At 36.8% G+C, this 25,818-nt stretch overlaps 1 protein-coding gene across 6 annotated transcripts in view; it reads left to right on the forward strand.

The window, feature by feature from the left end:
* The window catches only part of LOC131041027 (homeobox protein HAT3.1), a 171,382-nt gene extending 164,266 nt beyond the window's left edge, over window positions 1-7,116 (forward strand). For 2 of the 6 annotated variants that reach the window (XM_057974008.2, XM_059218172.1), the window contains one exon: window positions 5,884-7,116. In XM_057974008.2, the coding sequence (XP_057829991.2) occupies window positions 5,884-5,930 (47 nt within the window). In that variant the 3' untranslated portion in view covers window positions 5,931-7,116. Of the gene's footprint in view, window positions 1-5,729; window positions 5,765-5,883 lie in introns of all 6 variants that reach the window. The other 4 variants (XR_009104958.2, XR_009104959.2, XR_009104960.2 and 1 more) reach the window with 4 other exon arrangements.
* The last annotated feature ends 18,702 nt before the right edge of the window (window positions 7,117-25,818 follow it).

The following is a 25,818-nucleotide window of genomic DNA, read 5'->3' on the forward strand; positions in this document are numbered from 1 at the left end:
TCATTCATTTTCCCCATTTAAAGTCTACCTACAGTCAGCCATCCAAAACCCGAAATTGGTCCAAAATGCACTCAAAAAACACTTGAAAATGAGTTTTAAAGGTCCAATTACAAGTGCAAACTTGTGTTTACCCATTACACATATGAAGTTGCATGTTTGTTCTCCACAAGTGCAAGTTAATGCTCTTATTTATCCCACACATGTAATGCAGCTTCCAGAACCCGAAATTCACCTATGAGCCCATTTTTGCATCAATCTATCCCTTCCCTTGTCAGTCCGGTTTGTACGCACGACCTACCAAATCAATGAATTAAGGCATGGGCCTTAGTTTGCAAGCAGATTTCAAGATTGGAGGATGATACAAAGAAGAGATACAACAACAATTCATGGTTGAGAGCATAGAATGCCTCCAAGACAAAGATGGTCATGACATGAAAAGAGGAAGGCAGCCCTTTCCCTCTTGAAAAGCTAGTACTACTCCAAGCAAGAAGATAAGGATGCAAGTTCTCGTTCTGGTTCAAGATGTCTTTACCAATCTAGAATACTTCAAGTTCTAGCATCCTGAAGCGACATGAAGATCATCACAGACAAAGGATGATGCAGTTAGAGTCGTATCTTTAGACACATGGAATAGTTTTAGTTATGCATTTGTAATTTTGTTTTGACAAGTTACATGTAAAAAGAAATAACTTTGTAATTGCAAGTTAACTCATTACTTGCACTTTTATAATTACATGTAAAGCAACTACAAGTTGTGTTCAATTAGGACTGTAGTTGGAATAAGTCATATTTAGTTATTGAATAAGTCTTGGTGGTTGAGAGAATCTCTCAAGTTAGTTAGGATCCTCTCACCTTTTTCTCAAGACTCCTCTTCTATAAATACTTGAGGGGTCTATTGTAATCTTTATCTTTTGGCAATGCAGCAAAATTTTGCCAATTTGTATGTGCACTCTAAGACTTTGAGCTTTAGATGTAAATCAAATTGTTTTCAATAAAAGAGGCAAGTTGTGTTGAGACTTTGTGTCAATTCAAGTTGTTATGTGATGACATTTTCTAGAGTTGATTGTGAATTTTGTTCTATTGTGAAAGAGGGATTTGAATTCAATCTTGCAGACTTTGAGTTGCTAATTGTATTTAGAGTTATATGTTTGGTTTTTCAGATTTGTTCTTGCAGACTTTGAGCTGCTTATCATATCTAAAACTAGTGTGGAAAGCTAAAGTGGGAAGATAGCTTGTAGACTTTGTGTTGCTTCTATTTTTAAGACTTGTGCATGTGAGTTGAAGTGCATCATGTAGTTAGACTTTGAATTGCTACATATTGTGCTTAGTTAGCAGAAAATCATCTAAAAAGGTTGATAGGAGAATAGATTGTTGAAGACTTTGAGCTTTCTTTTTGTTTTCCTGTCTCGGGGAAGTGACGGAGGTCTTTGTGCCTTCATGGAAACTTTGTTTCCCTTTATGTTCCAAAAATTCTACAAAGAAGTCTCATTTTTGTATTTGCTGTTATTTATTTTCAATTGCTATTACTTTTTTGTGAAGAGAAGAGAAAAGAGTATAGTTTTTTTCTTGGAAGATGAAAAAAGACTGATGTCTCACCCATATTAGATTAGTTTAGTTTGTAGATAGGGGGAGCCTTCCCTTAATTAGGAAAGTTTTACTCACACACTGTGGTTGAAACCACAATTTTGTATATTTGCCCAAGTGTACAAAATTTTCAACCAACAATATATACATGTATTCTTGTGAGATTTGGGTGATTGTAGCTTTTTGGTAATATTGGAGGCTTTTTTCAGCATTTCCGAAGTGTCCAAAAGGCTTAAGAAAATCAAAAGTGACTTATTTCACCAAAATCAGAGTGAAAATAAAAATTCAAATATTTTTATTGGAGTTGTTTTCATTTTGGCTTCAAAATTCTAGCTTCCACTCATTTGTAGGAAATTTTTTTTTTGAGTTTGTTTCCTGGCATAAAAAACTTTTGGGTTTTTGGTCTTGTTTTTAGAAAACTATCAAATTTTGCAGAAATTGAGTTTGAATCAGGCGTGAGCTGTTTTGGTCAATAGATTCAACAAATTTTTTAAAAAAAATTGTATAACTTTTGCCTTGGGTGTCAAATTTTCTCAAACAAATACTTGACGGAAAGCTAGAAACGAGCACTTTCCATCCATGTGGTTTTGATTGAGAAATTATGTCATTTTCCATTATATATTGTAGGTTGAAGTAGCTGCACCTTTCCTCTTCAACAAGCCATATCTTTCACCTTGGAACTTTGTTTTAAAAAACGAATAGGCATTGGAAAGGCATTGAAGAGTATTAAACAACTATAAGGCTATTTTTTTCAGATTTTGCACAATAATTATTTATATCAAAACTTTCTATTTTTTGCCATTGAAGCCCTAGAAAGCATTGTAATTTGATAAAAGGCCTTGTAAGCGCACTAATTATAAAGTGTTAACCTTGTAATATTTGGGGAGGCTGATTTTTAAGACTAGTGGAAAGGGGGGGTGTCTTGTGTGTCTTCTTTCTTACAATCTTGTTTTTTGCTATCATAGATGCATCTGCAGTTCCTTTTTTAACTCCATATAATTATTTTGAATGGAAATCTAAGATGATAATATATTTGAAAAGACATCGTGTTACAATGGGACTCGAAACTAAACCTCAAGATGTTGCAAAAAAGATAACATAGTTTAACAAATGTGATGAAGCCTTTGGTACACTGTGTATGTCAGTGTCTTTTGACCTTTTATTTCACATTGAATCTGTCACTACACCAAATGGAGTCTGGACCACTTTGGAAAACCTCTTTGGTAAGCAGTATGAGTTAAGATGTCATCAGTTGGAGAATGAACTCATAGGGTTGAGCCCAATTGATTTTGATACTATACAATACTTCTTCACAAAACTCAAATCTTTAAGATTGTAGCTGGAACAGTGTGGAGTCAAGAAGGATGATAAGCAATTGATTTTGGTTATTTTTTCTAAGGGTGGTCCTAACTATTTAGTGTTTGTTTCTACATTCTACGCTACAAAATGTGCCCTAGGTACCACATTTAAAATACTTTCTCTGGATGAATTTGTAGAACAACTCACTAGGGAGCATGACAAACTGGTTCAAATGGGTACAATCAAACCTTCTAAGTCGCATGCCTTAGTTGTAAATCAAGGCACAAAAGAACATAAAGGATTTAGTAAGAAAGATAAGAAACAAAAGTACCAAGGAGAGAAGAAAGATCAAAATTCTAGTATTTCAAAAGCAAATAATCAAACCTCTTCATCAAAAAGTGAACAACATAAGAAGGAGAAGGTCAAGTGTTCTTACTGTAAGAGGCCTAGCCATGATGAACATAAGTGTTTAAAGAAACAAATTGATCACCTTTCACATCTTCTAGAAAAGCATAATATCAAGGTGTCGAGTTCAGTCATACAGAGTTCATAAGATAGATCTTCTAAGGACACAGATAAGAGTAAGGGGAAAGGAAATGGTAAGGCCCTAGTTTTTTGTTGCTTCACAACCAAATTCTGGATCATTGACTCGGGTGTTTCGCACCACATGGCTTCTTCAAAAGATGATTTCACCTCTTTAGAGCCATGTTCTATGCCTAACATACTAATGGGTGATGACACTCTTGTTGAAGTGCATGGGAGAGGGTCTATTGATGTAGGCGAAGGAACATTTGAGAATGTCCTTCGTGTTCCATCTTTATCAACTAATCTCCCATCTGTTTATTAGATCACACATCGGTTCTGGCAAATGAGTTGAGTTCAGACCAGATGCAGTGGTAATTAGTGAAATGCATAATGGGTGGTTGTGGGAAAAATAGATCATCATTCCAAATTATATTAGTTTTTTTATTTTGTTCATGACTCTCCTTTGATAGTCTTACTCATGCAAATGAAGTAAGCTGTTTGTGGCATCAATGGTTTGCCAACTTGAACTATTGTTACTTGCAACAACTCAATCAACAAGACATGGTTTTAGGGTTGCGTTCTATTCGATTTTCTAATGGAGTTTGCCAAGGATGCATTCTTGGTAAGCATCTTGAGGAGAAGTATGATAAAGGTAAAGAATGGAGAGCTACACAATTATTGGAGTTAGTACATAGTGACTTAGCAGGACCATTTCCACAACCAACTTTCAATAGGGCTAGATATGTCTTGACATTTATTGATGACTTTTTCAGATATATATGGGTTTACTTTCTCAAGCAAAAGTCTAAGGTCTTTGAAAATTTTCTAGATTTCAAAGCCTTTGTAGAGAAACAATCTGGGAAGTTCATCAAGATTTTGCATACAGATAATGGGGCTGAATATGTTAATAATCAATTTGAACAGTTTTGTGCTTCAAAAGGTATCAACATGTAGCACACAATTCCATACAGTCCTCAGTAGCATGGTGTCCTAGAACGCAAGAACAAGTCTTTGAAGGAATCTCTATGCACATGGGTACCTAACATGGCCTAATTTGCAGGGACCCATTGTTTCACTCACCTAAGCTATGCTTAAGGGGTGGTGTTAGTCTAGGTTTTTTATTTTTGTTTATGTTAGGGAGTATTTTTTTTTAAAACACATTATTTAAGCTTGCTTATGTTATTAGGGTTGGTTAATATGAGGACACATAGCGAAATACTCTAGCTACATGTGTAACTCCCACCTAGTCATGGGTAGTTGAGTTACACACCCCCCTTTGGCTGCTTGTGCCACCTCCCATAACCACTATTTTGTCATTTCCTAAGTGGGTTATGGGGTAGTTGGGTTTCTCACTCTCTTTCGACTTTATGTGCCACCGTTTATAACTCCTTTTTTGTTTTCATGTAAGGAGGTTATATCACATGTTTTGGCATTTACCAAGATATGTGTTGGAGTGCTTTCAACCACTTCGGAGTATGAGAGACCAGGAACAGGAGTGAGCCAGTCGCCAAAAGCAAAATCAGAACTTGAGCTCGCAACTGGAACAAGAACACCAAGCCAGACGACTTGTCTGGGACTCCATACAAGATGCCAAAAAATTATGAAAATATAATGCAGTCATTCTCACAAAATTTTCAAAAAACCAAATCTTTGTCAACTGGAATCAGCCCCTGCAAACCGATTCCTGAGATTCTGCTATATCAAGAGGGAGAGGGAAAGATGTTGGGAACCCGTGAGGATCAATTTGGGCGTGTGAGCAGTTCCCAAAGTGCATAGAATTTGCTAACTGAAATTGAGCAGTTCCCAAAGTTACAAAAATAACTTCTACAATATGTATATTTAATACTAAATGTTAATACTATCCCCTTTAAAATTTTCTCTTATTTTAATGTTATAAATTTTATAATAATGAATTGACTTGTTTACTGATGCCTTATTATTGTTGTTGACTTTGGTTGGTAGAAATTATCTGCAATTGTGGTTACTGGTTACAACTGGATTGAATGTAATTTCTAATAATTATCATATAATTCTCTACAGGGCTGGTCAATATTAACTTGTGTTTGAAGTCTATGTTTTGACATTTTAGCTGTTCATGTCATAACAAATGCGAGCATGGAACGTGTTAAGATATAGTTTTGCTTGTGCTGTGGGTGGCTATTACTATAGAACATACATGCAACTGAGCTCTCTATAGCTTTCAGCATACTTGGCTTGTTGATTCAATGATTCTGGTCTTGCCTAGATCTCAATTTAAGATTTTTTCCCAAATAAGCAAATATAAATTTATCTTATTGAATAAACTTTTATTTGGTTTTCAGCCCTTGGAAAGGAGTCAACTATAAACTGAACTACAGTGAGTTTATTCTCTATATTGGGTTGTATCGTTTCATGTATTTGACGTTAATATAAGGATAAAATTTCAAAAATTAAATATTTTACTAACATCATACTATTTGATGATGCAATTTGTAGGTGCAAAATTCGTACGGAATAAACGAAGAGACACTCTGCCACTATAATATGTCTTCATGCCCATGCTTCTGTGTGAAAATTGCTTGCTGTTTACCATGCACACTGGTCACTGCAAATGCAAGAAATGGAGATAAATCTAGTTTGAATTTCAATGATTCTTGTCAACTGGTTTAACAAGCAACCAAGTGGCAGAATTCTCTCTTAAGCACAGGTTGCCTGTTCTAGTATTCAACTTAGCATACATCATTCCATTTCAACTTTCAGATGTTTTGATCCCTTTTTTCTCCAGTTGCCAACCAAATAACTAAAAACCATCTAATGTTACATTATAATGTATTATTTTTCCAATTGATAAATAATATCACCTGGGTTTTCTTTTCTTAGAGTACCAGATGTTGGCTTCTGCAAGGAGAATGGATCAGTTTTGCAAGTAAATCGCTTCTGTTGAATTTTTGCTACTCATTTTTTGGACAGATTCAAAGAGTAGCTTGTTTGATGAGGGTTCACTGCAAGCTAGTGGCAGCAGCAAATTTCTGACCAAGGAAAAATGATATTTTAATTTGAGATCTGACCCATTTAGGTTGGATAATATCACTCCTGAATTTATTTGAATAAGTTGTCACAGCTGTCCTAGAGTGCATGGATCTGTATGGCAGAGAATAAATAGCACTTTGGCTTTGTTGTCTAAATGCTGAGAAACTGTTTTGTGGGTACAGCATACAGGAGAACATAGAATATTAGAGAGATTTTTTTTTGGTAGTCTTATCATTGACATTATGCTTGATGGCATTAACATTGAAAACAAAGGATAATCAACTGTCTTACTGTTTTATGTTCTCCTGTTCCTTTTCCACACTGGATTAAGCTAGCAATTTGATTGCACTCTTTAAAGCCTTGTTCCCGAGCAATCCAGAAGTGAATGGCTCCTCTTCAGATGTCTACGAATGACTTGCAGCTATCATTATTTCTCACAGAAATCTGGACACACAAGGTTTTGTTCTGTATCAGAAATGCCAACCTTTTTGGCATTAATAGATATTAGAAATAGCACATTTGTGTTTTCTGACATCTGCAAAGCAAATTTGTATGTAACATATGGATCTGTTTGAATTTTGGAGAATTGCAGTTAAATTGCAACGAGCAGATAATTATGGGCATAGCCATGAGCCAACTCTAATAATAAATCTAATGATACAGTCCAAATATCATCACACCAAAAATTCAATCTGTCAACTCGAAATGTAACTTCATCAGAGTTTGAACTTTGAATTGTGGCATATTAAAGATTCATATTGAAATTAGTTGATGAATTCCAAATGTATGCTGTAATTAGTTACATACTGCAACATTTTTTCGATGTGTGCTAGATATTCATTTCCTGAAGTAGGCATTTTAGGGTGATGAGACCAGTCACTAGTGCACCCGAACTATATTTATCCACTTACAATATGGTTTGAAGCATTAATTAGGAATTCATGATGTTTGTTAGGGTCCTCCAAATATCAAACTGAGATACACATTTTCCATATATGTAAACTGGGTTTGTAAAGGAAATCCACAGGCTCTTAAATACCAGTTACTGCTAGAGCAAAATGGGTGATTGATTGCCACGAGAGAACCAAGTTCTGTTTCTATTTTGTTGTAGCATCATGCTTTTATAATATAATAATAACTGTTGTCATAAGCCATAGGCAGAATGATAATGCAAAATCAAGTGTCAAAACCATCTAGAGAAATCCTCGGAAAACATCTAACACCAGTAAAGAGAGAACCCGTTTTTCTGTTTCCTGGGGCCAGAACATGTTCTTTAGAGAACCAGCTGTTCTGGGCCCACCTTTGTAAGAACACCCCTATATTTTTTTAAAGATTTCTTACAAATGTAACCTGGCAAGAATCAGAGCAATTGAGCATGTAAAATAGTAATTTCTGCTATCACAAGTCTGATATAATTTTGCAATATGTATTTCTCTGCTGCTACAGTTTTAACTGTTGTTGCAAAAAGAGATGGATAAACACCCACAATTAAGTTCCATTTCATATTGAGACATTCAAACTGAAAGCATCATGAAGAATACCTTTGAACAGGACAGAGATAAATACAGAATTGCTGCTACCATTTACAGGTTCTGAAAGTGTTAGCCATCTTCAATGCATTCCAATCATCAACTATGACTGTAATATGGCAGATTACATTCAGACAGGTCTGATTGGATGGTAACAGGCCCAACATGACAAGATTTACTTCTTTTGAATAGCTCCAAAGTGCATAGGATGCTACTCGGAGATCGCCACAGTCAATAATGATCCAACACCCTAAGGAATTGCAGGAGGTACAGAACTGCGATTCTGCTACAGTAGGTTAATTAATGTGAGATAGCCCCTTGTAAAGGCTTCCAATCCAGAAAATTCCCTTCACCAACAGCACTTTAACGCCCCAACAGTCCAAGTCAGCCTTAAGACAGAAGAGCATGAATGGTTAGCACCTTAGTTTGTAATTTCACCTGCCTGGCTGCAATATGCACAAATTACTAGGTACAAACCTCCCACTTGCCTTAAAACACAATCCAAATCATCTATTGAATTTTGCAACACAAGCATTTGCAAGATCAAACAACAAACAAAGAACACCTTTCACAAATGAGAGTAGCAAGAAAGGTATGCTATATTTCTCGAAAACAAAAGATATAGAATGACTAAAACAATGCATAATGACATAGTTTATAGAAAGCAAGAGAATCCTCTAATCTAAAATTAGGAGAAATAAAAAATGCATAAAGGAACTAAATAAAGCTCAACTAAAGAACAACTAAGTGAACTTAAACTGAAAAAACATGACTTTAAGAACCGAATGCTTTAACATCATCAACCACACCAAATGGGGTCTGCAATGAATTTTTTGCAACACCTTTTTGTTGTAGCATTGGAAGGATTAGGGGCAGCTCCATCAATACAATCTAGACATGATTAAGCATTTGTTCATCCCAACGACTTCAGTAGTGATTTTTGTAAGTGCTACAATAGCACAAAGATAAGGTTAAAAGACACCTTCTCCTCCTGCCAAGCGAAGACCACTCGTGTGCCTTGCTAGGTAGTTCAACTTGGTAAAATAAATTGTTTCAAGAAGGGTCAACCAATAATAGCAAAGCCAAAGATGTAATGCCCAGAATGAGGCAACCAAACTCCAACCTGCAGTTAGCTTTCAAGTGTGGTACAATGTACCTTATATGGATGTATGACTAGGTTTAAAGAAACTCGACAAATAACTTAGAAACAACACCAAAAACCAATGCCATCATTTACTAAAGAACTCAATCAATTTACCTTGAAGTCCATTTTCTTTGAAAGCCCAATTTGCAACTACGAAAGCGATGGTGTTTTTTGAGGTAGGAACATACCTAAACCAATTAGGAAGGATCTTTCACCATCAAACCTAGTGCTTTGACAAGAGTTTGTCTTCAATAAACTTTTGAAGAAAACTTTGTTCATTCTAGCAACATTTTATATTGTGTGAAAACCTACATGATGAAAATGAGAACTAAACCCTTTAATATAGAGTTGGAGGGAATTAGAACAATTAAATGTCAAACTATATCTCTTTCCTTTCAAAAGGGTCTAATATTTTAATACAACTTAAGTCCCCTTTTTTTCATTTCCCTAGGTGTGCAACTTAGGGACACAACTTTATAGTGTTTAACACTAAAGTGAATATTGAAATGTTACTACATGACTTTAGTGGAAAATTGTGGAAATCACCAATAAGGGATTAAAAATTAAAATTGAACATGCCAAGAAGGGATTGACGTTCAAGAATGTTGTTGGGTGCTAGAACATGCACTTGTTAAAAATAATAGCTTTCTCCAAGAACTATGGAGAACAACCTCAAAAGCTTAAAACGTTAAAAAGAGTGTTATCACAAACTTGAAAGCCAATTGATCTCCAAACCATTATTGAATGCCAAAAAAATCATAAATTGAGCTCTCCAAGAATGTTGGAACTCTCCTTTCTCACAAAACAATATGATGTAAAAATGGAGACAATACATTCCTCCATCTCCAAAGATTTCTTGTCTTCAAACAATGCCAACTCATAAATAGAATGGCCCTAGATAAATCTTAATGTGATTCTAAGATCCCAAATTAATCTATAATATATGTAGCTCCATTTGCTTAGAACATTGTACTGTTGGGTATTTGCACAATTAATTATGTGAAATCCTCCTATGATAAGAGCAACCAAACATTGAAAGAATTTGGAAAATCCTCCCATGATAAGAGCAACCAAACATTGAAAGATTTTGCTCAACTCCTTAGAAAATTACTCTTAATAATTACAAATCACTGACACCATAGGAGTAAGCTCGAGAAAAGTAATCTTGAATTCCTTATTTTCAATAGCCTACACTCCAACATAATGGTTGCCATTATAAAGTTATTTGTTGTCTCAAACCATAAGTGCAAGCTAATAATAACAAATAACAATTGTTTGGGCCATGAACACCTATCCAACACCAAACTTGGGTAGCCAAACTTGTCATTCACTCCAATTGAGGCTATAAACTAACTTTGTCAAGGAGTTTGATGGATTGAAATTATTATTATTGTAGTTTCTAGATTAGAATATGTATGTTTTTTTGCATCAACATTTTGGATCACACTTTCATCAGGATGATAGAAAGCTTACGGAGTTCAAGTTTGGAATTGCTTGAATCTATAGGTGTTCAAGTTTGATTTTGCAAAATTCATCACCTAAAAAGAACTGTTGTTGCAACATTAAAAATCATTAGCCAAAATTAAATTTTGACTATTTTTTGGGTTGAAAATGTCTTTCAAAGAGTAACTTAGTAGTGTATGGGTTAGCCAATACACAATAATGAGTTAGCCAAAGCAAGACACTGAAATCAACATTTTCATTCAAATCTTCACTTTCTAACACCTATGGTATCTAAATTCTTAACAAATTGAAGATGCGAACTAATGATTTGTAGGATTTTGAAATATATATTTAAAAAAAAAAAATTGAAATTGAATTGTAATTTTTTTAATGTAATTTTATAGCTTGTTTTTTTAATAATAAACAATATTTTTTTAAAATGACGTTTAATAACTTTTTTTATAACTTGTTTTTTATAGTAAACAATAATTTTTTTAAGTGATGTTTAATAACTTTTTTAATACAAAGGATAAAATTCTATTTTTTTAAAATATAGATTAACATAAATATCTAACGCTTGCATTTTGTTTCATAATGTTTTGTTTGTTGCTTTTTTTTTTTAATTGAGTTTTGTAGTTAAACTAATTATAATTTCGACTTAGGTGTATGTTGTTAGACAACTTTATTGTATGTATTGAATTTTTTTTTTGTTGTTAGAACAAGGACATCAATATAATGTGTAGATTTTTAAAATTTTGTTTTTACTAATGTACTATTTTTTCACATGTAAATAGAGAACCTATGTTCAGTGAAAAATCTCTATTTTTTTTAATAAAAGGGTAAAAACTTTATTAATAATAAAAAACAAGCATTACATAAAAACCCCAAAGCTCCAGAAGAGAACAACAAACCAAACAAGTTATCCACCAGCTTCATAACTATCCATATCCTCAACAAAGATCCTATGCAAGCCCTGACAGTCATCACAGGAAAGATGCTCCCAACCCTCAAATTTCCAATCATCACCATGTTCCGAAGCCCACTTAGCCAAACAATCAGCTGCTCTATTCCATTCACGGGGAATGTTGATGAAAGACACCTTCTCCATCATAGCACTAATTTGCAAAATCTGGTGAACAATCCCTGTCAGCTGCCAATTAATCCCACTCACCTACTCAATCAACAGATTAACAATAATCTGCGAATCCGATTCGTAGATAACCTAACGCCTCCCCAACTCATATGCACGCTCCAGGGCATAGAAAATTGCTTATCCCTCCATAAAATTATTAGCATGATGCCCTTTATGCATTGAAAAGAAGAAAACCGCATCCCACATACGGTCCCTACCAACACCTCCAATCCCAGCAAAACCCAGATTACCACGAGAGGAGTCATCGATGTTAATCTTAATGGATTCATCCTGAGGGGGCAACCATCTTCCCACCCTTTGAACCTTCTTCATAGCACGTCTACCTCTCCTGACACAAGCCGAGATAAGAGACATCTCCTGCAAACCCAACCTACTCACAATATCAGCCTCTCCTCTATCCAGAGGAAAATTCACCTCACATTTAGCTTCCACCATCACCTAGATCATTCCAATTATTCTATTCCACACTTGTTGAACTAACAGTCTGACTTCCCAAAAGATCCTCCTATTCCTCTCTAGCCAAATCTGTCAAAGTATGAAAATGGGTCCAATGTGCCATACAATCTAGAGAAAAGAGGACAAAATAGGAGGCCTACCCAAACTGCTCCAAAACTCCACCAGAGAATCCGTGTGAACACAAGGATGTTTCCACACCCCCCACCAGTAATGTCAAATCTGCATCGAGAAAGGGCATCTGAAGAACAGGTGTGAAGAATCGTCCTCCCCATTACCACACAAAACAGAGATGGAAGGGCCATGGAACCCACACTTGTGAATATTGTCCCAAGTTAGACATCTATTCAAAGCCAAAGTCCAAGCAAAACAGTTACACTTCGGTCGAGAGAATTTGTTCCAAACATATTTCCACCAGTGCACTTCCCTCCCCTCCAATCTACAGGACAACAACTCTTGGTACCCACTAGCAACAATAAAAAAACCCCTAGGATTCGGGGACCAAGCAAGTCTATCAATATCCTTAAGGGAACTACAGTGTCTACTAGCCAAAATGCCACGAAGCACAACACAGTCTTCCTCCACACCAACAATCGACCATTCATTAGGAACCTTCCACCACACCATCTCCAATTGCCCACACCTATAAACAGACTTAAAGTCACTCACTCTAGACCACCTTGCCTTAAGGAACCTCTGGCAAAGATTCACTAAATTAGGAAACTGATCAATAATGGGAGGGTAGCCATCCCAAGAATCGAACCAAAAAATCACCTCTTCCCCCCTCTTACAGATCCAAAATAGTCCTTTTATCAGTGCAACCCCTTTCTTGAGAGTACTCCAAATCGTAGAGCCTTTTCCCGCAAGCGGATATCTTGGGATTTCCTCCTTCGGGATCCTCTGCAAATACTTGTAAGACAAAATCCTAGCCCAACCTCAATCCTATTCAACACACCACCTCCAGTACAATTTTGCCGCCAAAGCCTCCCCAAATAAAGTAGACTGCTTTAAGTCAAGCTCACCCAGCTGTTTCAGGCTGCACACTAAGTCCCATTTGACAAGACTCCATTTAGAGGAGGACATGTTGCCTTCTTATAATAATTGTCTTGCCAAAGAATCCAATTCCTTCACAAAACACTTTCGGGCCACTTGCAGCATACACCTATAAATCAGAAGAGCATGAACCACAGACTGGATCAGTTGAACCTGCCCAACAAAGGATAACCATTTGTGTGTCCAATGTTCAACCTTCTTGCAAAATTTGTCCAGAATACCATGTCGAGAGTCCCTGGGAGGATTACCAGCAAAGATAGCTATACCCAGGTAAGTCAAAGGAAGATAACCGACCTGGAATCCCAAAATATGGGCAATCCTCAACTGAATAGTTCTAGGTGTGTTGAAGAAGAGAATGGAAGATTTATCCTCATTGATCAATTGGCCAGAAGCAGCAAGATAGACATCCAAGACTTTACGCAGATTTATAGCTTCTCTGATCCTAGCTAGTCCCATCAGGGTCGTATCATCCACAAACTGCAAATGAGACTGGGGAGGTATGTCATTACCCCAACTCCAACCATGAATAATACCCATTCTCGCATTATACTTAATTAATGTCCCTAGACCCTCAGCTAGAAGAATGAGTAAGTACGGGGAAAGAGGGTCCCCCTGACGAAGACCCCTAGACGCACCAAACAACTTAGTATGATCTCCATTAATTAGCATAGAGAATGAGGTAGACGAAACACAACTCATTACCCACTAAATCCAAACATCAGCAAAACCAAAGGCCCTAAGAATCTTCTGGAGAAAGGACCAACTGACTCTATCATAAGCTTTTGCCATGTCCAGGTTGATAAACATATCTTTTTCCTTGGAAACTGCCATAGAATGAATGGTCTCAGTAGCAATGACCACTCCATCCAATATTTGACGACCCTCCACAAAACCAGACTAGGGATGGCATTGCCATATCTTCTTGCTTTCACTGAATTGAAAAAGAAAGTAGTATTCTTATCCCCTGCTTGAAGGCAATCAATTCGAGCTCTCTGTTTCCAGTAGATTTCCTCCCTAAGCTCCCACTCCTCTAAATCCTTGATTGCCTTGTCTTCCTCCCTAAGAAAGGCTTCTGACATTCCATGCTCTCTTATCTCTCTAGTAATGCCATTCAACTCTAATTGAACAACTGTCTTAGCATGAAAAATATTACCAAAACACTAACGATTGCACCGTTTAAGCTAAAACTTAACAAATTGCAGCTGCTTGGAAAAAGTGTATATAGCAGATCCAAAGGCTGGCCTCCCTTTCTTCCACCACTTTGCAACATGATCCTACAAAGAAGAATCTCGCAGCCACATAAGCTGGAATTTGAATGAAGGAATGCAAGTGACCCGAGTAGAAGCATGTGGACCACCCCCCACCAACCCAAAAACTAGAAACCAAAAAGTGATCCAGCCTCTCTGCAATCCAATACTCCCCTATCCTCTTGTTGTTCCAAGTGATAAAACCATTACTGGGCTTCATGTCAACAAAATTCAAGGTTGATATACTACCCCGAAGATGGAAGGAAGAAGGCTCCAACCACATAACACCACCCTTCTTCTCACTCAACTCTAAGATGGCATTAAAATCACCCGTCATAATCCACGGATGAAAAGGGCAAAACCCACACATAAAAGTAATATAAGACCACAATTTATGCTTACCATGAAGATCAGTGGGGGCATAAATGTTAGTAAGCAAGATATATTCCCCAGTCTCAAGGCTAGAAGCAACCCCGGATAAAGATGATCTGGAAGAAACCCACCATATAGGACGAATCCTCAAGGGGTTCCAAAGACAAGCCACACCTCCAGAGGAGCCATATGCCCCAATACACTGACATTTGCCTCTCCCCCACAGCTTTGGCACCAAACTCAACATACTTTCCACAGATAATTTAGTTTCCTGCAAGAAAATGACATCAGGTGAATGACTCCTTATCAATTCCTGAACAAATTTTTGTCTAGGGCCACTGTTCAAGCCCCCCACATTCCATGATAGCACAATCATTTCGGGGGATTAGAAAAATGAGAATCCAGAGTCTTTACTGACCCTGACTCAACCAAATTCTCCCCCATCAATTTGATCTTATCCAAGTCCTTCTTTCTACCAGCCTTCGAAATCTTCTTCGTTACTCCTTTTTTAATGTCTTTCTAAAGAAGACCCAAATGTGAAGAGATCTTATTACTTTTAACCCCATCAGAGTCCAATTTATGTTTTACAGGAGGAACATCCCCACCAACAATCTTCACTTCAGCACTAGAGATGGGTTCCTCCTGAGCCACTACCTGTTGATCCATTTCCATCTGTTGACTCCCAACCTCCTACTGAACCTGGGTAGTATCCAAGTTCACACTATCAGGAACCAACCCTGCTGCACTATGATCCAAAGGAAGCATCCCCAGATTCACCTCTTGTTGGCTAAGATCATCCAAGGCTTCAAATCTATTAAAGGTGTCCTCCTCCTGTCTCTCCTGCAAAGACCTCTTTTGACCTTGGTTCCTATTCTTTGTCTTAACTGGGACGAAACCATCAACAGCCATAGCCTCACCAAACATGGAAGCATTTCCTTTATCAGCCCCATCAAGGTTACGAGAAGGCTATTGAGGTTGATGCTCAACCGGTTTAGACCTAGGGCACTTGCACTGCAAATGACCATACTCATGACATAGACGACACCAGAATGGTAAAGTCTCATAATCAAGCTGTTAGACCCAAGAATAAGAGCTTGCACACATATCTATAGCATATGGCAAAAGCTTATGAAGATCAATTTCAACATAGATGCGAGCAAAAGTCATTATTTTTCTCCTCAAGGTTTGCGTTGAAGATCCAACAAGCTTCCCAAGCAATGAAGCTAGCATTCGCAACACATCCTCCCGACAACATTCCATCAGAAAATGAGGTAATTGAACCCATAATGGAACCAGATTCGGGAGCTCCTCCGAAGGGTTAAATCTCACATGCTAAGGTTTGATGAATAGCCCCACCTGGTTATAAAAATACAACCCTCCTTCAAATACCCTATTGTGATCATCCATGCAATTAAAAGTAACCATGAAGTAATTGTTGGCCAACAACATAATATCCATTTCCCCTTTCGGCGCCCAAGTCCTTTGAGCCCAATTCTCCAAAAACTGCAGAGAAACCCTCATCCCCAAAAAATTGCAATATAACAAGTGTTTTGAGAAGTATTCAACGTCTTCGGCTATCATCTCCAGAGGAATTACCAATTTCGGCCTCTCACTGCATCTCTCCAGACAACCATTAATCTTCATAATCCGAGAGCCATTAGGCATACCAACACTACCAAACCCCGAATCTGAAACAAAAATATTGTTATCAAAGGTCTTGATACCTTGGGATGGGGATTTCAAACCTAGTACTGCACGAAAATCCATGTTGAGTGATGCTCCCGAGCCCTCTCCTCCAGTTCTAGACATCACACCTCACGACAAACCCACACCCCAAAGGGAGATGAAAGAGGAATCTGCACACCCCTACAATACACCAAACACCCACCCCTCCCGAGCACCACCTAAGGGAAATATGGCCCAAAGCCCCCCTCACCCCATAGGCTATCCATGAAGCAGCAGAAAAAACCTGAGCCCCTGCTGCACTCTGCACATACCCTCCACCCTCTGGTCACCGCAACGCCGCCACCAACACCAGCCTCCCAGCAAATAGATCCTCCCCTCCCTGCAAGAAGGCCCTACGCCCTTCTCCCGACACACAAGAAAACAGAGACTGCCCACAAGATAGGGCGTTGATGCCCTAGCTCGAACCCCGCAACCTCCATTAGCGCTCAAAGCCATCTCTCTGTGCCAGTGAAAAATCTATGTTCACGAACACATAAAAAATAAATTATAATATAAATCAAAATATATCAAAATTATGCTCGTGATCTTGCAAATTGGTTTCTCATATTATTCTATTTGCAAGTTCAACCCAGACTTTGAAAGACAAATTTCCAAAGAAAATTGAAGAGAGATGGTAAGGAGGCATAGCCAAAGACCTCCATTCGAAGGAACCTTGGAATGAAGGTCCCTTTCAGGCACTAAATAATTTTTAATGAGTGTATTTTGAAGGTCCTTGAATAACAGTCATGCCAACCAACCTAATATATATATATATATATATATATATATATATACACACACAACAAAGGGATAACGATTTCCTGTATTATGCTCAAATGCTCACAACTATAGGAAGTAGCACAATTTCTTAAGCAACATGATGCAAAAGTTTATAGAGATTGATTACACACTTTGACAATTGTTTGTGGTTGAAAATGGCCAGATTTGTATAAGGTTGCCATTTGTTGTAAACACTAACAAATAGCTATTACTGAGTGCACTTGTATACAAAAGCCTTTGAAAATTCTCATGAAAATACAATTGCCCAAGTATCACCAAGGAAGCACTAGAAATTTATGTTCGAAACAATGAAGATGAGAAATTTGGAAAAATGTCAAAAAACTATGGAAATATTTGGACGAAGTGTTGCAAATGGCCATTTGTGTCTAAAAATAAATCCTTCCTTACGGTTTTGTGCTCTATTTTAACTAGGGAGGAGAATTGTGCTCATTTTTTTTACAAACTTGATGCAATTACTACTCATAGAAGGGCCTATCAAGTATAGTCTAATCAAATCTCTTATCTCTATGCCTATCAGTGTGACAAAATCAAGCTTGAGCTTCAAAGAGGATTGTAATTTTAGCATTTGAGATGATTCATTTACAATATTTCAACCAATATTATTCATTATAAAGATGTGATAGTTATGTTATTGTATCTTGCCCTAAAGAAGTTTTCTTGAGTTTGCAAGTCCTTGTATCTTTCCATAAGGTAGTGTGCCTAGGATTGCAAGTCCAAGTGGTAGTAAACCTCCTTGGTAATGTGCCTAAAATAGATATTGTACATTGTTTATATATACTGTGAGCTGATCCTCAGTGGTTTTTCTCCCTTTGGGTTTTCCATGTAAAAATTCTGGTTTCTTTGTGTGGTGCATGCTTTGTTTAGTTCATTATTTCTACAAATTTGTATTCAATATTTTAAGGATTAATGAATGAATGAATTTTAGTGTATTCTAATTCAACACCCCCCCTCTCAGCATTTGGGTGTGTTCAACAATTTGTATTAGAGCAAGGTACCTGAAGAAACATTCCAACAACTAAGGTAGATCTTGCATTTGAACACATGTGGTCTATAGAAAGTCTTAATAGAAAGATCAATTCGAAAGAATGGGATATTGATCCTACTGATGATGAAGTAAATCTAGAAGAAGAACTCAAGTTTTCCCTTGGTGATATGGATACTGTAAATGTTAAAAATGAAGAATACAAGACTAAACTCAGTAAGGTATTAAGATTAATCATCTATCTCAAGATTCAATTTGTAGAAAGAAAAGAATAAAAAGAGAGGCTTAAGAGTGGCAAAGAAGATATAGTCAAATTGAAGATTTGGGTTGAAGGATAGAAGACTGCAAATTGCTTAGAAGCTAAATTACTTGACAAGTCTTTTGAATACACAAAGCTTGAGGAAGAAGTAGACGCCTTGAGAAAGGAGTTAAAGGATGCAAAAGAACAAATTGGAAAGGAACTAAAACTCAAAAGTGGTAGTGAGATGCTTGATAAAATGCTCAATATACAAAAGACACCTAAGGACAAGGTTGGTCTTGGTTTTGAACAAGGAGAATGTTCTAAGACTTATAAAGGAAGGAAGATGGTGCAAGGTGAAGTCAAGAAGAAAAAAGATAATCAGAACAATTTCACTCCTATCTGGAACAAGAGAATGAATTACAAGAGGATGTTTCTAAATCATACTGCATCAACCAATTATTCTCAATACTTTAATGGAAATTGTTTCTCTTGCAATAAGTTTGGGCATAAAGTTGTTGAATGTAGAAGCAAGATGAATTAGAACTCATTAAGGACAAAATCCAAATTTTTTTTATGGTCAATGCTTTTCTTGTAACAAATATGGTCATAAAGCTAATGAATGCAGAAGCATAATGATAAAGAATGGTTTCATGAATAAAAACAATGGTAGAAGTGTTCAATCTTTCAATGGTTATTGTTATATCTACTATAAATCCGGTCATAAGGTTGTTGAATGCAGATCTAATATGAGAAGGAATGGAAATGGTTTGCGATATGGTCCTACATGTTATAATTGCAATAAACATGAACATATTGCTAGATTTTATAGAGGGAAGAATGTTAGGTCCTCTATTCCACAAAAGAAGATTGATGTTGAGCAAAAAAGAAGAAGATGAAAGAACAATAGGTAGATAAATTCGAAGGAAGTGATGGAAAGAATTAGGAAAGCAATGCATGTGATGGATCTGTACCCCAAGATGGTGCAGGTTCCTCTTCCAAAAAGTAAATAAGTTAGCATTACCTAAGGGGGAGCTTCGTCTGCAAAATATTTCTAACACCTTGGGAAGTACAGATGCTAAATTATTCAACATAATGATCAAAGAAGCTTAGGACCTGATGGTTTGATGAATTGAAGTTTGTTGATACATTTTCTAAAGTAGATGGTTCACTTGCAATGGTTTGCAAGTAGTTTTACATATTGTTGATGTACAAGAGAAGTAAAAGCTACTAAAGGTACAAGGCATTTACTGCACAAGTGTTGTGATAGCTAAGACATGTATATATTTAATATCTAGTCCATTTTGACTTCATTCAAAACATTCAAGAGAAGCTGAGGAGATTAGGACCGAAGAAGAGATACAAGAGTGTCATGTGCAAACCCTAGTCGTTGTCTTTTAAGCATTTTGTGATTCCTAAATTCAATTTGTTTCAATTGCTACACCTATTGTTGTTGATGCTTCTATGAGGCCGAAGTTCAAACCCTATCCTTTTGTGGCCCAAGAGAAAGATGAAGTAGTTGCATTTTCAAAAGTTCTCATGGATGTTGTGCATGCAAAATATATTAGGGCATACATTCATGCTCTTCTAGTTAAAATTGATCATATAGGTTTTGAAGATCTGAGATATAAATTGCTTATAGATTATCAAATATCCTACTTTTGATATCTGGAAAGATTTTCCAAACTTTTGCAATGATCACAACTGGGTCGAAATCTTTTTAAGAAGAATTCATGATGATGTCATGTTTTTAGACAAACCCTACAAGATACAAAGGATACCATTAGGGTTGGGACCGGTTTGTGTGCTTCCAGACCTCTTTCAATGATAAGGGTTGTAATAAATGCAACTATAAATGAGTTGACTAGCTCAATATTTTACAAGAGAAGCATGACGGTTGAAGAAATCAACAACCCAAGGGTCCGATATGCGATAAAAGGCATCATGTACAAAACCTGTTTCGCAAATGGAGAAGGTTTTGCTACAGTTATTGCCATTCGTATGGCCTACTTGATGGTGAAGGAAGGTGCCAACTATGACTTGTGAGAATTTATGGGATGTCAATTGCTAGACTGTTAATGTGAGGATCTGGTTAATAGTGAGAGGGGGGGGGGGTGAATAAGTGATAATAATAAACTGCAAACTTTCACCAATTTGAACAATACTTCATCAAACAGTTCATAACCAGTACTGGTAGCTGATCTAAAAATCACTTAATGCAGATTTACCAAAACATTACTAGTAAGAACTTAAGTGTTCATCACTAAGCAAAGACATAAAATGCATAATCCATCGACAACAAGAACACGAAGATTTTTCACATGGAAACCCAAATGGTAAAAACCATGGTGGGAATTGGTACCCACAAAATATTTGCACTTTCGAAATGTGCCCTGTTAGGAGCCTAGGCCGGTTAGGAGCTTTACAACAATGCCCGATTAAGAGTAGACCCTGTTAGGAGTCACCTGGTCAACAGATTTTACACCTTAGCTCTGTTAGGAGCTTTACCCTATTAGGAGTAACCTTGCTGGAGGATTTAAACTCAATTTGTTGAGCTACCCAATTAAGGGATTTATACAATCAGGCCTGTTAGGACCAACATGGTTAAGGGATTTTAATGTTGTTGCAACTATTAGGAAACAACAGATAAAATGATCTGGACTCAACACTTCATAGCTTTCTATAACAGATCCTTGTCAGCTCCAATCTGCTTCTCTCATGCAGACATCTCAATCTGGCTCGGCACACATACACTTCTTTGATTACCGACACACTTAACCTTCTCAAACTCGACCTAAATACATTTTACAATTAGTTCGATTACAAAATCCTAACCTCCAATGAATCTACATCATAGATCACATTAGATCATTACAAATCATCACATATCATCATATAGATCATTACAACAAATTACAAGACAATTACAGTCATTGAATGATCATAACTCATCACCGCACATCGATCTGATAAGTTGTCAAACCCTTATCACATTTTGCTAAGCACTTTGTTGCTTTCCAAGAAATTTGATCCTTCTACGTGCCAAAACAACATCTTATCTTTTCACATGTATTTTAGCACGTCATCATCAACTTATGAACATGAAAAGAATCACCGCCAAACTATAAATCATCACCGGTCAAAGATCTTGATTTCGGTTCTCAAACCCTAGTTGTTTATACAACAATCAATTAGAAACATGACTTTTGATTCTCCAAACATGATGCGGTTCAAGTCATAGACTCATTATGATGTCATAAAAAACATTCCAAACCACAACACCTGACTCAACACGGATCTCTACCGCAATCATCTCCTTTGTTCCTACTTACCGGTTCACTGCTACTTAGCAGTTTTGCTTTCCAACTCAATCTAATTCGATCCATTACCGTTTAGACTTAACCAGTAGACTTAGATGACATATCAAGCATAAAAAAACATGGACAATTATGGTTGCCATCAATGACAACACAAATAACTGATCATCATATCATAGTTATATCATCACCAACAGTCCATCAATATATCATCATCAACAGTCCTTTAATATATCATCATTAACAGTCCTTTACTGGTACACCATCATCTCCATCAATTATGCCAACATGCCAACATAGACAACCTAAAGAGAAAAAAGGAGAAAAGTATAATTTTAGGTTTTTTCCATTAATCATATGTTTAGTCTTTCTATTTTCAAATGAATTTCTTGGTGTGAAGGGGAAGTAGTGGAACAAGTTCTTGCCAATTGCTACACAAATAAAAAAACATATCAAAAGCTTCAAGGATAATATTGTAGCCTTTAATGTCACATATTGGGGTTTCTTCAAGAATCTACAACTGGAGTTACGAGAGGGAGAAAGGTTTCCTAATGAATTGATGAGGAGATATAAGGATAAAGTTACTCTCTTGGTAACTAACAAAGGTAATTGTATCATTGAAGCAGTTGAAAGAAGAACTTGTTAGTTACTGAAGCTACCATATGAAGAGACTGCACAAGATGTGCAAAGTAATATTTATTTGCTGCTAAAAATATTTATAGATCCTAATGAGGAAAGGTTTGGAACTGTAGTTGAGCTAATGGATAAAATAATTAAGAAGAAAGTTGAAACAAGGCATGCAAAAAGAATGGATGCATTTTTTAAGAAGGTTAATCTTCCTCAAGTATCAGAAGCCTTTGATTTTGCTCCATAAATGGTCCCCTCAGTAGAAAGAACTCTAAGAAGACCTAACAGATTTGTTGCTACTGATCCTATCGCACCTTTGAAGATATCTCCACTATCTAGCACAAATTAGAGTGTTGGCATATTGGCATAACTGTTGATGATATTGATGAACCAGTATAAGGACTATTGGTGATGATATAGTTGAGATTTTGTTTGATGACTTGATGATCAATTTGTGTTGTCATTGATGGAAACTATGGTTATGTTGTTCTATCATGTTATCTAAGTCATCTATGATTGACTGGAAAGCTATGGAATGGATTTGACAGTTAACTAGCAAGTAGGACATTAACCAGTAAATGTGAAATTGTGCTATGCTTAAGTAATTGGATCAAGAGATTGTTGAAGAATTTGGTGTTGCGGTTTGGAATATGTGTTTATAACATTGTAATGAGGTTATGATTAGAACCGCATCATGTTTTGGATACTGGAAGTCATGTTTGTGATTGACTAATGCATTTTTTGTAAGGTTTTAATAGGGTTTAAGGACCGGTATTCAAATCTTATAACCGGTAATGATTTTGAGTTCGACAGTGTATTACATTATGTTTGTAAGATGGTGATGGTGTGGTTGAACCCGCGTGAAGTGATAAGATGTTGTTTTGGCACGATCAAAGAGCAAATTTCTTGGGAATGAGTGAAGTGCTTCATAGAATGAGCAAAGGGTTTGAAAGTGTACTGGATCGATGTACGGTGATCATTCAACGGTTGTAATTGATTTGTAATTTGTTGTAATGATCCATATGATGACCTGTAATGATTTATAAATATTTGTGATGATCTATGATGTAAATCTTAGTATGAGGTTAGGGTTTTGTAACCAACTAAGTTGTAAAGTCTGTTTAGAGTAAGTTTGTGATGATTTACTGTGTCGGTGATCAAAAGAAGTGTGTGTGGTCAAACCAGTGTGTGTGTCTGCAAGAGAGAAGTAGATTGGAGCAAGAAAGGATCTGTACAAGCAAGCAAAGAGTGATATTTTCAGATCATACATCTGTTGTTCCCTAATAGTTGCAACAGATTCAAAATCCCTTAACCGGGTAGGTCCTGACAGGCCTGATTATATAAATCCCTTCATCGGGTGACTCATTAGCTTGGGTTCTAAATCCTTCAACAAGGTTACTCCTAATGGATTAAAGCTCCTAACAGGGTTGAGGTAAATCCCTTAATCGGGGGACTCCTAATAGGGTCTGCTCCTAACAAGGCTAGGCTCCTAACAGGGCGCATTTCGAAAGAGTGCAAAAAATCTTGTGGGTACCAATTCCCATCGTAATTTTTCCCATTTGGGTCTCCATGTGAAAATATTGGTTTTCATGTTTTTCTTTATTTCTTTTGTGTTAAGTTGATATCTTTCTATTGCATGCATGATATGGAACACTTAAATGAGCAGTTTGATAAATCTGTTTAGTAGATTGATTTCAGTGGCTACCGGTACTAGTTATGATTTGTTTTGGGGAAGTATTGATTAGTTTAGTTTAAGATTTCAGTATGTTGTTAATCCTGATTCACCCCCCCACCCCCCACCCCTCTCAATATTAACCGGATCCTTTAAATAACAATTGGTATCAGAGCATTGGTCCTCTGTGTGCAGAAGCTTAACCGCTTGAGGTAAATATCCTTGAGGATATCATGGGGGATATGACTTATAGGGAGCTTTCAAATAGGCTTGCATAATCTGAAGAAGCCCTAGGTGAGTTAAGGGTCAAGTATAAAGCTTCATTGGCTAAAAGAAGAGATTTGGCTAAATAGTTGTATGAAATTAGTGAAAATAGTTCATCTGAGGAAGCAAGCATTGATGCCTTGGTGAATGAGGTGGAAAAGTTGAATGATGATAAGGCAAATCTAAGGAGAGAGTTAGAAGCCCTTACTATCAGGATGAGTCAAGAGTTGGAAGCCAGAAGAACAGGTGAAGACACAATAAGAGAAAAGGAGCATGAGATTATTAAGCTAAACCGAGAGATCAGTACCTTGCATACACATCTTCAAGAGGAAAACGAGGAAAAAGAGGAAGTGAAAACTAATCTAGACATGGCTATGTCTCTTAAAGAGAGTCTTATGAAAAAGAATGAAGATCTTACTAAAGAGTTGGTTGATGCTAATGAGATATTGGCTAAATACAACAAGAGCACTGTTATGCTTGATGACCGGATTTAGTCACAAATGTAGAACAGAGATACACATGGCTTGGGATACACAACCTTTGAACAAGGAGAACCATCAGGTACCAAGGACACCTTGCATGAAGCCAAATTTGCACCAAAGAAGAAAAAGAAGAACACTAGTAAGAGAACCTACAAACTAGTATGCTTTAATTGTCATAAGGTAGGCCATACTGCTAATGTTTGTAGAAATAGATCCAGTGTTGTTAATGGTAATAGACCTAATACATATGATGGATATAAGCCTAGTACTTTTAATGGTTATTGCTACAATTGCAACAAGTATGGGTATAGAGATGTTGAGTGCAGGTCTAGAGTGAACAATCAAAGATCTTACATGAGTCAAAGGCCTAATGGTGAATGGCAGAGATCATATTATGACTGGAGAAATCCTACTTGGCAGAGACCTTACGTGAACCGGTCTAGTCCTTATGAAATGGAGAACAGATGAAATGTGATTTGCACTATTCATCATAACTATGGACATGTAGCTATGAATTGCAAAAGAAGAACTGGTAGAGGCAATGCTGGACCCTAGAGAGTATCTGGAATGACATGTTTCCATTGTCACAAACCGAGACACCTTGCAAAGTTTTTTAGAGCCAAAATAAACAAATCGGTTAATTAGTATGTTGGTCATAAAGGAAAGAAGAAAGTAGATGTGGAGGAAACCAGGAATGAGATGAACAAGATTTGGAAAAAGAAAAGTGAGGAGATATCGTCTGAGGACTCTAATTCTTCACCTAGTGTGGAGAATCCTTCACCAGAAAACTAAGCTATGTATGAGGCTTAGGGGGGACATATTGTTAGATCCATTTCTGGACCCCCTAAATGGTATGTGGTAAGTTAAATCTACATACTTCGATGCATAATGTTGTTATG

Source organism: Cryptomeria japonica, chromosome 3 (assembly GCF_030272615.1).
Source record: "Cryptomeria japonica chromosome 3, Sugi_1.0, whole genome shotgun sequence".
Taxonomy (NCBI): Eukaryota; Viridiplantae; Streptophyta; class Pinopsida; order Cupressales; family Cupressaceae; genus Cryptomeria; species Cryptomeria japonica.